Here is a 19,332-nt window from a genome sequence, read left to right on the forward strand (position 1 = left end):
TATTAATTTGGTTTGTGAACACTTTAATTTGTTTGCGAGCACTAGCTGTACTTTTAGTTTATGGTTGATGCGGCTTTTTTGCCATTAGTCAATCAACGTTTCTCAAGTTCAAGGGACGTGAATGCATCTAACTCGTATTCACAACTTCACAATTGGTAATTACCATTTTGCCACTTGGTTATGAATGCAGCATAAGAATGGAGCAATCATCCAGGCCCCATAAGAGAATGTAGATAAACCAACATCCTGGTTATGCAGATGAGAATTGAGATGTACTCTGATTTTCAGATGACAAGAGGTATCAGGTTATCTTGCTTGAGGTCTTTCATCAGATTGACATCTGGCCAGTCTGTATAAACTAAAATGTGTATATAAGCATTACGATATCCACAGACCCTAGAGGATGCATAACCATATGGATTTTGGAACTAGTTTTAGCTTGTTGACAGTGGGTTAAGTCTAAAATATTAACCCTGAAGGCAAAAATGTATAAAGTCAACATAGTTCACATTATTTCAATTTACTTTATCAATGTAATCCATTTTACCCAGATTTCCACCACAAATCAACAAAGGAGTTTGGTTTATTGATTTAACTATATCAAATATCAACCAAAACGGTATACTTAAAATGAGTTATAACAGGGTTTATAAGTAGTTTGTAAACGTTAAATTAGTAGTTTATTGATAGTTTATAAGTATGTAATAAACAGTTATACCACATTGGTTGAAATTATGTTTGTCAGTTAACTGCTTTCCAAAACCCAAGATTATGAGGCTTTATTGGTAAGTGGTAATACTAACAGTAATATCAATTAACAATAGTAGTTATAACAGTGCCGTGCAACAGGTAGCTAGCTGTGTGCTAAGCCTTTGTGTCGATCAGGCTGTGTGGAAAATTAGTAGGATCTCATTAACTCCTTGTGAATCAGCCCTTCCTGCATGTGCACACTGCCTTGGCCAGGAGCCACACTCCCATTGGCTGGCTGAGGGGGGCCACTGGGCAGATAAAAGAGCTGTGCTCGTCGCTCCTGCTGTACACCACTCCACTGCTCACTGCTGCTGTGTGTGAAGACTGAAGGAGAGGAGGACCCGACCACGACTGCCCGACAACGTGAGTACACCCACCGCCAACCACCTACTACCCACCCACCTACTACCCACCCACCATCTACCCACCCACCATCTACCCACCCACCTCTCTAATACTCTTATGGTTTTTCAGGACTGCAGGTCTCTACTGGGCTGCAGAATACATGCACACCAGGGGCGGTATGTACAGTATCATAGTAAGAGTGCTGATCTAGGATCAGGTCCCTCCGGTGTATATATAATCTTTGTCATTATGGTCCAAAGGTCAAAACTGTTCCTATATCAGCACTCCTTAACTTGATACGTACAGCTCTGGCAGAGAGGATTGATAGAAACAACAACACCTGAATGACTATGTTGGGTTGTACACTCTTACAAAAAAAAAATCCAAAAGGGTTCTTCGGCTGTCCCCATAGGAGAAACATTTCTGGTTCCAGGTAAAACTATTTTGTGTTCCATGTAGAACCCTCTCAGTAAAGGGTTCTACCTGGAACCAAAAATAGTTATTCAAAATGTTCTCCTATGGGGACAGCTGAAGAACCCTTTTAGGATATAGATAGCACTTTTTGTTCTAAGAGGGCAATGTTCATATGTCTCTGTTGAGTGTTGCATGCATGGGTGACATTCAGAATGATACGCTTCTGTAGATGTACTGTGGTGTTTCGTAACATCTTGATAGACTATCGTGCAATTGCTTTTGAGTTTTTTTCTCTCTTGCTTCTCTCTTGCTCTTGAAGTTCCCTCTGATCTGTGTCATTTGAATCAGAGCATTTGTTCTATTACAGTTAGCTTTATGTATTGAATTTTGTAGGCTGTCGTTCCCCATTTTGATAAATCTTCAATATGTAAACACTGCAAGAAACTTGCTGACATACCTTACATTTTTAGCCTGCATGGGTTATTCATCATACATTTCAGATTAGGCCACCACGGAAACAGATTAGAAACCTCTTTTAGACACTTTGTTTCCGTGGTGCTGCATGGGAAATCCTGCACTAAACCACTTGCTGAATGTTAGTTTAGAGATGTACATTTTGGAGTCTGGATAGGGCATAAAGAGCCAGAAGTGTACCAGCACGGTGATTAGGTTTATCACCACTAATGGAATTTTCTGTCAAGCAATCAAATAGAGCAGTAGACTTAGTGGGTCACACACACACACACACACACGCACATGCACACCACACACACACACCTGCATTAGAGCGGATTACAGGGGACTATCAGTAGCAGTGTTTACTGTGGTCAGTCAGGGGCAGAACACCTCTCTGTACTGTATTAGCCTCACTATGTTATCTATCTGATCAATACATCAACTCACAATATAAGTCTGTAGTATTTGTCATGCTGCTCGTGTTCAAATTGTATTGGTCGCGTGCACAGTTTACCAGGTGTTATGGCGGGTGCAGCGAAATGCTTATGTTCCTATCAATCAATACAGTAAATGTCAAACAAGCACACAATAATAAAATATATAAAACATTTAATGCAGTTTATATATAAATACTATGTAAACTTTATTAAAGTGACCAGCGTTCAATTACTATGTACATAGGGCAGCATTTCCTAAGGTGCAGGGTAGAGTACCCGGTGGTAGCCGGCTAGTGACAGTGACAAGGGGTAAAGTAGGGTACTGGGCAGTCTCTTGGTCCCAGCTTTGATTCACCTGTATTGTGTCTGCCTTGTATATGAAGGACCAGTACGAAAAGTATAAAAATAGATGTAGTTACTGCAATAAGTCGCCTTTGGATAAGAGCATCTGCTAAATGACTCAAATGTAAACAATGTATATAAAAAAAATGGTAGTGGGGTCAACAAGCCGTGGCTCGGGTGGCCGAGGTCCTTGATGATCTTCTTGGCAATGTGTGGCCATGTGTGCTGCACTAAAACAACATTGCTTAGGTTTACTTGTATCCGGTAAAGATTATTTCCGAAATAAGTATTTAGGTTTGAGGCTGTGGTTCTCATTTGAAGGGGATACTTGGCGCTGCCTCTGACTGGGTGGATGGGAAATTGGAGGAAGACTTCCTGCAATGAGATCAAGGTCAGGTCATTTGACCTCACTCATCCAGCCACTCGGGTCACGTGACAGTGTTGATGCCCATTCTGTGTTTTCTGTGACACCGGGTGCTGTAGATGTCCTGTAGGGCAGGCAGTGTGCTCCCGATGGTGTGTTGGGCTGACCGCACCACCCTCTGGAGAGCCCTGAGATTGCGGACGGTGCAAATGCCGTACCAGGCGGTGATACAGCCTGACAAGATGTTCTCAATGGTCCATCTGTAGAAGTTCGTGAGGGTCTTGTGAAGGGACCATTTCAGGTCCTCAGCAATGTGCACACAGAGAAACTTTAAGCTTTTGACCCTCTCTCTAGATGTGGATGGGGGCTTGCTATCTTTACTGTCTCCTGTAGTCCACGATCAGATCCTTTGTTTTTTTGACGTTAAGGGAGAGGTTATTTCCTAGCACCAGTCTGCCAAGGCACTCACCTCCTCCCTGTTGACTGTCTTGCCGTTGTTGCTAGTCAGGTCTACCAATTCAATTCAATTCAATTTTTATTTTATATAGCCCTTCGTACATCAGCTAATATCTCGAAGTGCTGTACAGACACCCAGCCTAAAACCCCAAACAGCTAGTAATGCAGGTGTAGAAGCACATAACAGTGCTGGCCACTGTTATGTAGTCAGCAAACTGAGTTGGAGACGTGCGTGGGTGAACAGGGAGGACATGAGGGGGCTGGGCGCACACTCCTGTAGGGGCCCACGTGTTGAGGATCAGCGTGGCGGAGGTGTTGTAGCCTACCTTCACTACCTAGGGTTGGCCCATCAGGAAGTCCAGGTCCCAATTTCTACAGGGAAGCAAGTGGGGACATTTCTATCTCAAAGCAAGTGGGGACAACAGACTGGGATAGTAAGAGATTGAATATGTCTGTAAACACTTCAACCAGCTGGTCTGCGCATGGTTTGAGGACATGGCTTGGGGTGCCGTCTGGGCCGGCAGCCTTGCGAGGGTTAAAAGTCTTAAATGTCTTACTCGCTTTAGCCATGTAGATTGGGAGCACACAGTCCTCGTGAGTGGCAGGGGCCCACGTCTGCAGCTCAGTGTTGTTTTCCTCGCAGCAGGGCAAAGAAGTTTAGTTTGTCCAGAAAGCGAGGCGTCGATGACCACAACGTGGCTGGCTTTCCCTTAATAATACATTATGCTAAATTGTGTGTGTGTATGTGTGTGTGTGCACGCACGTACGTGCATGTACTCAGGGATTAAGTGTATGGGACTGTTACTAAAGGTTGGGACAATAAAGTGGGACATTTGTCTGTTCCAGTTGTACAATGGACGCTACAGAGTTCCGGAGGAGAGGGAAGGAGATGGTAGACCTGATAGCAGATTACCTGGAGAACATAGAGCAGAGGCCGGTGTACCCCGACGTGGAGCCTGGGTACCTGCGGTCCCTCATCCCTGAGGAGGCCCCTGAGGAGCCCGAAACCTACGAGGACGTGGTCAAAGACATTGAGAGGGTCATCATGCCTGGGGTAGGCGGCCAAGATTATTATATTGTTATAGATGAGGTGACTATTGATTGAAGGGTGATTACAGCTATAAAATGACAGTAACACTTTGCTTGAAGGTGGCATACATAAGGCCTTCATAACTTGCTCTGGGTCAGGTACTCCGTTATTGGAGATCCGCTTTCTCCCAGATTTCGTCAGTGAAAAGTTCATAATTAAATATGATAATATTGATGATACCAATGAGCTGTTTACCCAGTGGCATCCGGCTGCATTGAACGATCACGAGAACATACACAACACTCAATGCACACAGTCACTACCCGCTAACCCTGTGTTGCTCCCAACCTCTTCCATGGCAGTAAGAATACACATTTCCACTGTACAATGGATAAATAAAGATCTATTTCAAGAGATTATTAATTATATTGAATAAATGTGTTATAATTGTTGTTATTAATCATACTGCAATGCTCATTATGACAGGTTTCATAAAGGTGTTGTGAATCTCTTATGCATACTTCCTTATGAATAGGTGGTGCATATGGAATTAAATATTTTGTTCTGGTCTGTTGACAGTTGTTTAGGAATCATTTAGAAGATGTACAGTAAGGAGCTTCGGTGTTGAACGTTTTGCTAACGAGACAAGGTAGTCCATTGTCCTTTGTTGTTTGTACTGAGCAATCAGTTAATGAAAGCTCACATGAACTGTATATGACACGTATCAATCATATAGTTGTTTTTACAAGTGGTTGTAAAATGCCCCGCATTCTGTGGCCTTTCACATGGCAACGTTCAAAGACTTTAAATGAATGACTAACCTCACATCAATAATCTCACCACCAGAGAAACCAATCAGTTTCAATCTATCTACCCCCGACTCCCAACCCAAACTCTTTCCTTAGCTGTAGCATGAAAGCCGTTATTCCATTATCAATCATTATTATCTTTCTTTCCTCTACCACCTCTGCTTTTAACAGTGTGGAATAAGCCCAGTTAGTCTAATGAATGACTCACCATGGGAAAAGCATGTAAGGGAGACAGGGACACTGGCAGCCTTTTGCTTGGTGCCCCACACAGGCACAAGACGGGAATTCAGCCTGGAACAGTTTATCGGGTTAACTGCCTTGCTCAAGGGCTAGAGCAGTTTAGGGGTTAAGTGCCTTGCTCAAGGGCTCAGTGGCACCATGGCAAGGCATGGTATTTAGCAGGACTTTGATACCAGAAAACCTCTGATTGCCAGCACACATCCTGTCAGATTTTCTCCGTCAGGTTACACCTGGGATTTGAACCGGCCCCTAACCTCTAGGCTACCTGATACGACTCTTTCTCTGTGTTAAGGTGACACACTGGCACAGCCCGTACTTCTATGCCTACTTCCCCACGGCTAACTCCTTCCCGGCCATGCTGGCAGACATGCTGTCTGGAGCTATTGGTTGCATCGGATTCTCCTGGGTATGTATGACCTTGTCATCTGTTTCTGTCATCCTCTCTCTTTCTTTTGAATATGATTTGAACAGTATCACCATTTTAAGACATTAAAGGGATAGTTCACCCAAATTACAAAATTACACATTGGCTTCCTGTTACGGGATTTTTGTGTTTAATGACTAAAATATGTATACATTTGACTTAGAATTATAACTAAACAGAATACTACTATGTCACTGTATGGATGAATGAATCTTATTATAATCATAATGCTGAATATAATGTGTTCCTTGTTAGAAAGAATGGAGTTATCTTCAGACAGGCTGGAATGATGTGTTCCTTACAGGAAATTCTGTCTCTACCGAGGGAGGGGAGAGACCTTGGGTTAGTTGCAGATTGTCTAACAGGTGGCAGACAAAATAAGAACGCTAACTGTACTGCCATTGTATCCGAGAGGAGGAAGGACATTTTAAAACCTATGACATCATTATTATTATATAACCTGATGTAAATTGTACTAGGGTCAGTACTCTCGAGAATAAACGCTATTGATTGATTGATTTTGAGACTGGTTTCTGTCCATTTAATGCTGATAAGTATCTTACAAATTCTTATGTATGGGCAGAGTGTTTTAATTGAATTGGTTGATAAACATATAGGAATTAAATTATTTTAACACTTCCTTACATTGTAAGCAGTTTATGGACAAGGTATGACAGCAATCCATGCTTTGGTTTAGATTCCATGGCACTGTTTCCAAATATTAATGTTTTAGCATTTGTGGTACAAATCCCATTCAATTCAATGGACCGATATTAGCATTTTTCGCTCATCATGTCCAAATGGTGTGGTCACTCCACGTACTGTAGGCTGCCATTCCAGGCGTGTACAGAGCTGTGTGTTGACCCTGTCTCTAACCCCATGTCACTGTAGGCTGCCAGCCCGGCGTGTACAGAGCTGTGTGTTGACCCTGTCTCTAACCCCATGTTACTGTAGGCTGCCAGCCCGGCGTGTACAGAGCTGTGTGTTGACCCTGTCTCTAACCCCATGTTACTGTAGGCTGCCAGCCCGGCGTGTACAGAGCTGTGTGTTGACCCTGTCTCTAACCCCATGTTACTGTAGGCTGCCAGCCCGGCGTGTACAGAGCTGTGTGTTGACCCTGTCTCTAACCCCATGTTACTGTAGGCTGCCAGCCCGGCGTGTACAGAGCTGTGTGTTGACCCTGTCTCTAACCCCATGTTACTGTAGGCTGCCAGCCCGGCGTGTACAGAGCTGTGTGTTGACCCTGTCTCTAACCCCATGTTACTGTAGGCTGCCAGCCCGGCGTGTACAGAGCTGGAGACAGTCATGATGGACTGGCTGGGGAAGATGCTCAAGCTGCCAGAGGACTTCATCGCCGGGACACACGGACAAGGAGGAGGCGTCATCCAGGTATGGTAAAACTACCCACCATTTCTTTGGGGTTAGACAATGCATTGGTTTTATTTACACAGTTCTATTGCTGCATTTCAACAGCGTACTTTCAAATACATGAATTACTCAATTAATGAATTGAAATGAAAAATTAAATGGGATATTTGTCAGTCTTATTCAAAGTAAGGACAGCCAAGTACAGAACATATGGCATTCACAGTAGGGTCAATACCATATTTACAGTCCATGCCACTTTGCCTTTAAAAACAATGCGGATGTTAGGAAAATAGGGAAAGCAATCGACTGCTCTCGATTCTGTTGCTGCCAGCAATTTGTCTGTCATATTTTTTTGTTATTTTTCACCTCACAACATCAAATAAACAGCAGGAAATTGCCTTTTTAATATGTCAGCCAAAGATGGGCTTGTGTGTGTGTGTGTGTGTGTGTGTGTGTGTGTGTGTGTGTGTGTGTGTGTGTGTGTGTGTGTGTGTGTGTGTGTGTGTGTGTGTGTGTGTGTGTGTGTGTGTGTGTGTGTGTGTGTGTGTGTGTGTGTGTGTGTGTGTGTGTGTGTGTGTGGTTGTTGGGGGTGTGGGTACTTATTTCGTGTGGTGAAGCGTTCAGCGTTCATTTATTGTTGTGGATACTGCAGCGCAGCTGAGGTGAATGTCTCAGCAAGTGATAAGATAGGAGAGGTGGCTGAGGCATGAGAGAGAGAGAGAGAGAGAGAGAGAGAGAGAGAGAGAGAGAGAGAGAGAGAGAGAGAGAGAGAGAGAGAGAGAGAGAGAGAGAGAGAGAGAGAGAGAGAGAGAGAGAGAGAGAGAGAGAGAGAGAGAGAGAGAGAGAGAGAGAGAGAGAGAGAGAGAGAGAGAGAGAGAGAGAGAGAGAGAGAGAGAGAGAGAGAGAGAGAGAGAGAGAGAGAGAGAGAGAGAGAGAGAGAGAGAGAGAGAGAGAGAGAGAGAGAGAGAGAGAGAGAGAAAGGCTGGCCCTCTATTGAAGCAATCGAGGAGCATGGCTCATCCTAGGGGTGTTCTGTTTATGGCTGGGGTTTTAAGTGCACTTCACTATGGCAACAAATAGGCCTCCTCTCACTTGTTGCCAGCCGAATGAGAGCTGTGACAAGTTGCCATCTCACATGATGCACCATGTTCCGAGGAGCATTTGAAAGAATATGAGATGCATTTAGGAGCAGTTTTATTAAAACAGAAGCTAATGAGTGAGATTTGCATTTATGATTGCGAGTGAAATTATAATACTGTCAAATCAAATTGTATTCGTCACATGCTTCGTAAACAACATGTGTGGACTAACAGTGGAATGCTTACTTACGGGTCATTCCCAACAATGCAGAGAGAAAGAAAATAGAGAAATAATTGAAAAATAAAGGACATAATAATAAAAGTAATAACAGATACACAATGAGAAACGACAAGTTGGCTATATACTGTACAATGGGTACCAGTAGTGAGTCGATGTGCAAGGTAATTAAATTAAATATGTACATGTAATTAGGAATAAAGTGACAGATAGTAAACAGTAGCAGAAAACGTTAGCGCTAAAAGGGTCAATGCAGATAGTTCGGGTAGCTATTTTGTTAACTATTTAAATAACTATTTATAGCTTGGGGGTAGAATCTGTTCAGGGGCCTGTTGGTTCCAGACTTGGTGCGACGGTACCGCTTGCCATGTGGTAGCCGAGAGAACAGTCTATGACCTGGGTGGCTGGAGTCTTCAACCATTTTTAGGGCTTTCCTCTGACACCAACTGGTATAGAGGTCTTGGATGGCAGGGAGCTCGGCACAAGTACTGGGCCATACGCACTACCCTCTGTAGCGTGTTGTGGTCGGATGCCAAGCAGTTGCCATACCAAGCAGTGATGCAGCCAGTCAAGATGCTCTCAATGGTGTAGCTATATAAAAAAAAAGACACATCTTTTCAGCTTTCTCGTCACGACTGTGTTGGTGTTTGAACCATGATAGTTCCTTAGGGATGTGGACACCGAGGAACTTGAAGCTCTCGACCCACTCTACTACAGCCCTGTCGATGTGAATGGGGGCGTGCTCGGCCCTCCGTTTCCTGTAGTCCACGATCAGTTCCTTTGTCTTGCTGACATTGAGTGTGGTCTCTGACCTCCTCCCTATAGGTTGTCTCATCGTTGTCGGCGATCAAGCCTATCACCGTTGTGTCGTCGGCAAACTTAATGATGGTGTTGGAGTTGTGTGCGGCCACGCAGTCGTGGGTGAACAGGGAAAACAGGAGGGGACTAAGCACACACCTTTGAGGGGCTCCCGTGTTGAGGGTCAGCGTGACAGATGTGTTGTTGCCTACCCTCCCCACCTTGGGGAGTGTCCCGTCAGGAATTCCAGGATACAGTTGCAGAGGGAGGTGTTCAGTCCCAGGGTGATGAGCTTGGATGAGACTATGGTGTTAAATGCTGAGCTGTAGTCAATGAACAGCATTCTCACGTAAGTGGGAAAGGGCAGTGTGGAGTGCAATAGAGATTGCGTCATCTGTGGATCTGTTGGGGAATTGGAGTGAGTCCAGGGTGTCTGGGATGACGGTGTTGATGTGAGCCATGACCAACCTTTCAAAGCACGTCATGGCTACAGATGTGAGTGCTATGGGGCGGTAGTCATTTAGACAGGTTACCTTGGCGTTGTTGGGCACAGGGATTATGGTGGTCTACTTGAAACATGTTGGTATTACAGACTGGGTCAGGGAGAGGTTTAACATGTCAGTGAAGATACTTGCCAGCTGGTCAGTGCATGCACTGAGTTTACGTCCTGGTAATCCGTCTTGCCCTGCGGCCTTGTGAATGTTAACCTGTTTAAAGCTCTTCCTCACATTGGCTACAGATCACACAGTCGTCTGGAACAGCTGGGGCTCTCATGCATGGTTCAGTGTTGCTTGCCTTGAAGCAAGCATAGAAGTCATTTAGCTTGTCTGATAGGCTACCCTTTGTAATCTGTGATAGTTTGCAAGCCCTGACAGATCTGATGAGCGTCAGATTCGATCTTAGTCCTGTATTAACACTTTGCCTGTTGATGGTTCTTCGGAGGGCGTAGCTGCATTTCTTATAAGCGTCCGGGTTAGTGTCCCGTTCTTTGAAAGCGGCAGCTCTAGCCTCTATCTCAGTGCAGATGTTGCCTGTAATCAATGACTTCTGATTGGGATATGTATGTACGGTCACTGTGGAAACATTTTTGTCAATGCACTTATTAATGATGCCGGTGATTGATGTGGTAAACTCCTCAATGCCATCGGATGAGTCCCGGAACATACAGTGGGGAGAACAAGTATTTGATACACTGCCGATTTTGCAGATTTTCCTACTTAAAAAGCATGTAGAGGTCTGTAATTTTTATCATAGGTACACTTCAACTGTGAGAGACGGAATCTAAAACAAAAATCCCGAAAATCACATTGTATGATTTTTAAGTAATTAATTTGCATTTTATTGCATGACATAAGTATTTGATCACCTACCAACCAGTAAGAATTCCGGCTCTCACAGACCTGTTAGTTTTTCTTTAAGAAGCCCTCCTGTTCTCCACTCATTACCTGTATTAACTGCACCTGTTTGAACTCGTTACCTGTATAAAAGACACCTGTCCACACGCTCAATCAAACAGACTCCAACCTCTCCACAATGGCCAAGACCAGAGAGCTGTGTAAGGACATCAGGGATAAAATTGTAGACCTGCACAAGGCTGGGATGGGCTACGGGACAATAGGCAAGCAGCTTGGTGAGAAGGCAACAACTGTTGGCGCAATTATTAGAAAATGGAAGAAGTTCAAGATGACGGTCAATCACCCTCGGTCTGGGGCTCCATGCAAGATATCACCTCGTGGGGCATCAATGATCATGAGGAAGGTGAGGGATCAGCCCAGAACTACACGGCAGGACCTGGTCAATGACCTGAAGAGAGCTGGGACCACAGTCTCAAAGAAAACCATTAGTAACACACTACGCCGTCATGGATTAAAATCCTGCAGCGCACGCAAGGTCCCCCTGCTCAAGTCAGCGCATGTCCAGGCCCGTCTGAAGTTTGCCAATGACCATCTGGATGATCCAGAGGAGGAATGGGAGAAGGTCATGTGGTCTGATGAGACAAAAATATAACTTTTTGGTCTAAACTCCACTCGCTGTGTTTGGAGGAAGAAGAAGGATGAGTACAACCCCAAGAACCCATCCCAAACGTGAAGCATGGAGGTGGAAACATCATTCTTTGGGGCTGCTTTTCTGCAAAGGGGACAGGACGACTGCACCGTATTGAGGGGAGGATGGATGGGGCCATGTATCGCGAGATCTTGGCCAACAACCTCCTTCCCTCAGTAAGAGCATTGAAGATGGGTCGTGGCTGGGTCTTCCAGCATGACAACGACCCGAAACACACAGCCAGGGCAACTAAGGAGTGGCTCCGTAAGAAGCATCTCAAGGTCCTGGAGTGGTCTAGCCAGTCTCCAGACCTGAATCCAATAGAAAATCTTTGGAGGGAGCTGAAATTCCGTATTGCCCAGCGACAGCCCCGAAACCTGAAGGATCTGGAGAAGGTCTGTATGGAGGAGTGGGCCAAAATCCCTGCTGCAGTGTGTGCAAACCTGGTCAAGAACTACAGGAAACGTATGATCTCTGTAATTGCAAACAAAGGTTTCTGTACCAAATATTAAGTTCTGCTTTTCTGATGTATCAAATACTTATGTCATGCAATAAAATGCAAATTAATTACTTAAAAATCATACAATGTGATTTTCTGGATTTTTGTTTTAGATTCCGTCTCTCACAGTTGAAGTGTACCTATGATAAAAATTACAGACCTCTACATGCTTTTTAAGTAGGAAAACCTGCAAAATCGGCAGTGTATCAAATACTTGTTCTCCCCACTGTATTTCAGTCTGTGCTAGCACAACAGTCCTGTAGCATAGCATCTGCTTCATCGGTTCACTTCCATATTGAACGCTTCACTGGTATTTCCTGTTTGAGTTTTTGCTTGTAAGCAGGAATCAGGAGAATAAAATGATGGTCAGATTTGCCAAATTGAGGGTGAGGGAGAGCTTTGTATGAGTCTCTGTGTGTGGAGCAAAGGTGATCTAGAGTTTTTTCATCTCTAGTTACACAGGTGACATGCTGGTAAAAATTAGGTAAGATGAATTTTAGTTTTCCTGCATAAAAATCACCGGCCACTAAGAGCGCCGCCTCTGGATGAGCATTTTCTTGTTTGCTAATGGCCCTATACAGCTTGTTGAGTGTGGTCGTAGTGCCAGCATTGGTGTGTGGTGGTAAATGGACAGCTACTGTCACGCCTGCCCCCGCTCCCCCTTCCTGGCAACCGAGGGCACCAGGCTGCCCATCATTATGCACACTTGTCACCATCATTACGCGCATCAACGCTTCTTTGGACTCACCTGGACTCCATTACTTTGTTGATTGCCCCTCCTATATCTGTCTGCTCCTCAGCTTGATCCAGCATTATTGTCGTTATGTTTCCCCTGTCCAGGCACTGTCCTTGTTTGTTTTATGTCGGTTATTTATTAAATGTTCACTCTCTGTACTTGCTTCTCATCTCTCAGCGTCTGTCCTCACAGAATGCTGACACCAATATTGGAAGCATCAGGGAGTTTTTTGTTGTTGTTTTTGTTGGTGACATCGGGTCCGGGTGCTGCTGCCAAAGGAACCGGTGGTGCCTCAGCTGGCTGGTCAATTTTCCACACCTTATCTGTTTAAGAGATTTCCTTGCCTCGGTTGGTTCGGCAGGCTCTCACACCCCACATCATGTCTCAGTCGGCTCGTCGGGCTACCACGCCTCAGCCAGCTCGTCAGGCTCCCACGCCTCAGCCGGCTCATCGGGGTCCCATGTCTCGGCCGGCCCGTCAGGCTCCCCCAGGTGGGACGTCGGGTGGTGCCCCTGGGGGGGGGGGGGGTCCTGTCATGCCTGCTCCCACTCCCCCTCCCTGGCGCTCGAGGGTGCCAGACTGCCCGTCATTACGCACACCTGTCACCATCGTTACGCGCATCAGCGCTTCTTTGGACTCACCTGGACTCCATTACTTTGTTGATTGCCCCTCCAATATCTGTCTGCTCCTCAGTTTGATCCCCTTGTCAGCATTATTGTTGTTCTGTTTCCCCTGTCCAGACGATGTCCTTGTTTGTTTTATGTTGGTTATTTATTAAATGTTCACTCCCTGTACTTGCTTTTCGTCTCCCAGCGTCTGTCCTCACTGCTACGAAAGATATAGATGAAAACTCTCTTGGTAAATAGTATGGTCTACAGCTTATCATGAGGTATTTTAACTCAGGCGAGCAGAACCTCGACACTTCCTTAATATTAGAGATCGTGCATCACCTGTTGTTAACCAAGAAACATACACCATAGTCTCGAACGGAGCTCGTTTCTTCTCCATTGATTGTACATTTGCCAATAGAAGAGAGGGTAGAGACGGTTTATTTACTCTCCGCCATAGTTTTGTCAGGGTACCTGCACCTCGGCCTCTATATCGCAGTCTTTTTCTCTTCCCAGTGTCGGGGATTAGGACCTGGTCCAGGGTGAGCAGTATGTCTAGCTCCATTATTCTGTATAGCCTGTATAGTTAATGATGTGAAACCTCCCCAACTATCTGACGGACCTGTTCATTACTGACAAATGGAAAGAATTGGAAAGAAACCCAATCTATCCTGGCTAAGGCATGCACATGTGTGTTCTAGACTTGCTCTAACAAGGCTCAGGCTACAAAGGTATCAGTAAAGCCTCGGACACAGTCATCATTGGTTTTAGCAAGAAAACCATTTGTTTGTTTGCTCCGCTAATATTAGCTCTTTAAATTTCTAATCATGCGATTTGTTGATTAAAGTTATCATTACAAAGTGCACATGTTTTGTTAATGTTTGCTATTTCTACTTTATGGAATTGATGCAAATTGACCAACATAATGGTGCAGTGTTTCCAGATGTATATGTAATATGACCTATAATTAATTACAATATGAGTGAAATAGTTTTCCTTCCAAAAATGTTTAATGAAGTATGTTAGAAAGCTGTTTTTAGGTGTTGGAAGGGTATGGGCGGCGTACCCCAACAACAGAAGGGTGTGGGTGTATGCTGGTCATTAAAAATATTAATGCGAGTGGAGTGCTGTAAAAATTGTAATATCTTATGTTTCACTGAGTCGTGGCTGAATGACGACATGGATAACATACAGCTGGCTGGATTTTCCGTGCATCGACAAGATAGAACAGCTGCCTCCGGTAAGACAGGGGCTGGCGGTCTGTGTCGATTTGTCAATAACAGCTGGTGAACTAAATATAATATTAAGGAAGTCTCAAGGTTTTGCTCGCCTGAGGTCGAGTATCTCATGATAAGCAGTAGACCACAGTATTTACCAAAAGAGGTTTCATCTATATTTTTTGTAGCTGTCTATTTACCACCACAAACCGATGCTGGCACTAAGACCGTACTCAACGAGCTGTATAAGGCCATAAGCAAACAAGAAAATGCTCATCCAGAGGCGGCGCTCCTAGTAGTCGGGGACTTTAATGTGGGGAATCTTAAATCCGTTTTACCTCATTTCTACCAGCATGTTAGATGTGCAACCACAGGAAAAAAACTCTAGACCACCTTTACTCCACACACAGAGACGAGTACAAAGCTCTCCCTCGCCCTCCATTTGGCAAATCTGACCATAACTTTATCCTCCTGATTCCTACTTACAAGCAAAAACTAAAGCAGGAAGTACCAGTGACTCGCTCAATATGGAGGGTCAGATGACGCAGATGCTAAGCTACAGGACTGTTTTGCTAGCACAGACTATAATATGTTCCAGGATTCTTCCGATGGCATTGAGGAGTACACCACATCAGTCACCGGCTTCATCAATAAGTGCAGCGAAGACGTTGTCCCCACAGTGACCGTACGTACATACCCCAACCAGAAGCCACGGATTACAGGCAACATCCACACTGAGCTAAAGGGTACAGCTGGCGCATTCAAGGAGAGGGTTCTAACCCGGACGCTTATAGGAAATCACACTATGCCCTCCGACAAACCATCAAACAGGCAAAGCGTCAATACAGGACTAAGATTGAATCCTACTACACCGGCTCCGACGCTCGTCGGATATGGCAGGGCTTGCAAACTATTACGGATTACAAAGGGAAGCACAGCCGCGAGCTGCCCAGTGACACAAGCCTACCAGACGGGCTTAATGACATCTATGCACGCTTCGAGGGAAAAGCAACACTGAAGCATGCATGAGAGCACCAACTGTTCCGGACGACTATGTGATCACACTCTGCGTAGCAGATGTGAGTAAGACCTTTAAACAGGTCAACATTTACAAGGCCGCAGGGCCAGATGGATAACCAGGGCGTGCACTCTGAGCATGTGCTGACCAACTGGCAAGTGTCTTCACTGACATTTTCAACCTGTTCCTGACCGAGTCTGTAATACCTACATGTTTCAAGCAGACCACCATAGTCCCTGTGTCCAAGAACACCAAGGTAACCTGCCCAAATGACTATCGACCCACTCATGTCTGTAGCCATGAAGTGCTTTGAAAGGCTGGTCCTTATCCCAGAAACCCTAGACCCACTGCAATGTGCATACCGCACCAACAGATCCACAGATGAAACAATTTATATTGCACTTAACACTGCCCTTTCCCACATGGAAAAAAGGAATACCAATATGAGAATGCTATTCATTGACCACAGCTCAGCGTTCAACACAGAGTGCCCTCAAAGCTCATCACTGTGCTAAGGACCATTGGACTAAACACCTCCCTTTGCAACTGGATCCTGGACTTCCTGACGGGCCGCCCCCAGGTGGTAAGGTTAAGTAACAACACATCTGCCACGCTGATCATCAACACGGGGGCCCCTAAGGTGTGCATGCTCAGTCCCCTCCTGTACTCCCTGTTCACTCATGACTGCATGGCGAAGCACAACTCCAACACGCCATCATTAAGTTTGCCGACGACACAACATTGGTAGGCCTGATCACCGACAACGATGAGACAGCCTATAGGGAGGAGGTCAGAGACCTGGCAGTGATAACAACCTCTCCCTCAACGTGATCAAGACAAAGGAGATGATCGTGGACTACAGGAAAAGGAGGGCCGAGCACGCCCCCATTCTCATCGACGTGGACGTAGTGGAGCAGGTTGAGAGCTTCAACTTCCTTGGTGTCCAAAACACCAATGAGTTTCTTTGGTCAAAAAACCCAGTGACAGTCGTGAAGAGGAAACGATAATGCATATTCTCCCTCAGGAGACTGGAAAGATTTGGTATGAGGATGATATCATCTTCTATGAGGAAATAGCAAGCATTTTTGAAACGGTCTCTTTGTGACACAAGTTTGAGGTGGAGTTTTTTCTCCAATTCCTGCCTTGGCCACAAATACAAGTATAGGATGAGTCAACAACATTTGGGTATAAGTTAACAGAATCTGAAATTTTAAAAGGGAGATTTTCACTGGACAATTACTTTAATCCTTGAATTTGAAGAGGTGAATTGTTTTTTCCTTTTGACCATGCTCAGGTTGGGGGTCTGTCAAACAAGCTGTGTTCGGGAGTGCCAATTATCTTGTGGTGTTGGGTAATGCAATGTTGCTAAATACCATCGGGGAGAGAAATATGTATCCTGGGTTTTTAATGCTTTAGGCATGGTTCTACAATATTATTTAAAAGTGTATAGCCTAATTACAGTATGTAATGTCAAATGCATTACCTGAAGATGGTCATGATGATTTGGAGCCTATGTTCATGTAGGCCCTTTTTATTAAACATGTTGATTAATGATTGGTATCCTATTTAATATCTGTCATTCATCTACTAGACAGGCAGACAGGGTTAAGGTCAGTATGCATCCTTTATTTAATTAACTAGGCAAGTCAGTTAAGAACAAATTCTTATTTACAATGACGACCTACCCCGGCCGAACCTGGACGACGCTGGGCTAATTGTGCGCCGCCCTATGGGACTCCCAATCACAGCCGGATGTGATACAGCCTGGATTCAAACCAGGGAATGTAGTGATGCCTCTTGCACTGAGATGCAGTGCCTTAGACCGCTGCGCCAGTCGGGAGCCCCATGCAGGCATGATTGAGGTCTTGTTTAGGTTATTTGACAGCGCAGTGTTAGTGTATATTTTTGACGGCTTTATTATTTACTCCCTGTTAATAGACTAAACACCCTCATCCTGAGTTTTACACCATGCCAACTTGTCGGCTGCCTCCTTCCTGAAACCTCCACAGCCAGAGCGCCACTTCACACCATTGTAAAAATCAGGATGGATTGATTTACGTGATCTAACTTGATATTTCCAATAGTTCAGGAGTCTGCTAGCCTGCCTGTTAACAATAATGTCCACACCTTAATGACTGAAAATAACTGATATGTCTCAGACAGCCACAAGTCATTGTACAACTATTATCTAGGAAATTGTATGCGGCACAACGAATGTTCAGATTGATAATATCGAGCATTATTATCAATCTGAACATTCGTTGTGCCGCATACAATTTCCTAGATAATAGTTGTACAATGACTTGTGGCTGTCTGAGACATATCAGTTATTTTCAGTCATTAAGGTGTGGACATTATTGTTAACAGGCAGGCTAGCAGATAGGATCAAAGGATATTCTAACAGCACAACAAGCTGACTCAATAGACATTGATGATGCTTAGAATGGCTGTGCATATGAATAGCCTCAGCAAAGAACAAAAGTTCTTTGAAAACCATCAGGTTTGTATGGAGCAGATTTGACATGTAATGTACGTGTTTTATAGAACATTTTGCACTGGGTATCTCATCTAACCAGACTTCCCGAGACAGTTTTTCTGGACCCTCCCTATGACACCAGATGAGGTACATGTTGCAAGGCCTACAGGTTTGACTGAAGTCATTGAAAGTCACCCCACTTACTTTCCTCTGTCTTTCTGAAGGGTACGGCCAGTGAAGCGACTCTAGTGGCTCTCCTAGCTGCCCGCTCCAGGGCGGTCAGAATGATCCTGGCCAGTGACCCACAGCGTCCAGAGACTGGCATTACCTCCAAACTGGTGGCCTACTCCTCCGACCAGGTCAGGTTTCTACTCTTACTCTTATTAATCTTACTCCTACCCTGAACAGGTCAGGTTTCTACTCTTACTCTTATTAATCCTACTCCTACCCTGAACAGGTCAGGTTTCTACTCTTACTCTTATTAATCCTACTCCTACCCTGAACAGGTCAGGTTTCTACTCTTACTCTTATTAATCCTACTCCTACCCTGAACAGGTCAGGTTTCTACTCTTACTCTTATTAATCCTACTCCTACCCTGAACAGGTCAGGTTTCTACTCTTACTCTTATTAATCCTACTCCTACCCTGAACAGGTCAGGCCACAAAACTAGATGAGCACTATAGAGCACTTTAACCCAATCAGTCCCACCGTAATGCAGGTGCGTTTTAGTTATTAACCAATAGATAAAGAGGGAATAATTCACAAAATAATAAACAAATGTTTGTTTTTTATCGTTATAAGTTTGGGTATTAGTTCCTCTTTATCTATTGTTTAAAATATGATATACAGTGCATTAGGAAAGTATTCAGACCCCCTCACTTTTTCCACATTTTGTTACGTAAAGCCTTGTTCTAAAATTGATTAAATAAAATTTTCCCTCATCAATCTACACATAATAACCCATAATGACAAAGCGAAAACAGGTTTTTAGAAATGTTTGCAAATGTCTATATATATATATATATATATATATATATATATATATTAAAAAAAACGTATTTACATAAGTATTCAGATCCTTTGCTATGAGACTTTAAATTGAGAGGTTGAGAGGTTTCTACAGCTTGATTGGAATTCACCTGTGGTAAATTCAATTGATTGGACATGATTTGGAACGGCACACA

The 19,332-nt window shown here is 44.3% G+C and overlaps 1 protein-coding gene across 2 annotated transcripts in view; it reads left to right on the forward strand.

Annotated features, from left to right (window-relative positions):
• Positions 1-1,001: 1,001 nt before the first annotated feature.
• LOC139573570 (aromatic-L-amino-acid decarboxylase-like) overlaps positions 1,002-19,332 on the forward strand; it is a 34,635-nt gene continuing 16,304 nt past the window's right edge. For both annotated transcript variants that reach the window (XR_011674623.1, XM_071397188.1), the window contains exons 1-5: positions 1,002-1,113; positions 4,411-4,618; positions 5,936-6,049; positions 7,337-7,456; positions 18,372-18,506. Coding sequence is in view for 1 of the 2 variants with exons in the window: in XM_071397188.1 (XP_071253289.1) it covers positions 4,418-4,618; positions 5,936-6,049; positions 7,337-7,456; positions 18,372-18,506 (570 nt within the window). In the remaining variant the exon portion in view is untranslated. The remainder of the gene's footprint in view (positions 1,114-4,410; positions 4,619-5,935; positions 6,050-7,336; positions 7,457-18,371; positions 18,507-19,332) is intronic.

The sequence above is a fragment of the Salvelinus alpinus genome, chromosome 4 (assembly GCF_045679555.1).
Source record: "Salvelinus alpinus chromosome 4, SLU_Salpinus.1, whole genome shotgun sequence".
In the NCBI taxonomy this organism is placed as follows: Eukaryota; Metazoa; Chordata; class Actinopteri; order Salmoniformes; family Salmonidae; genus Salvelinus; species Salvelinus alpinus.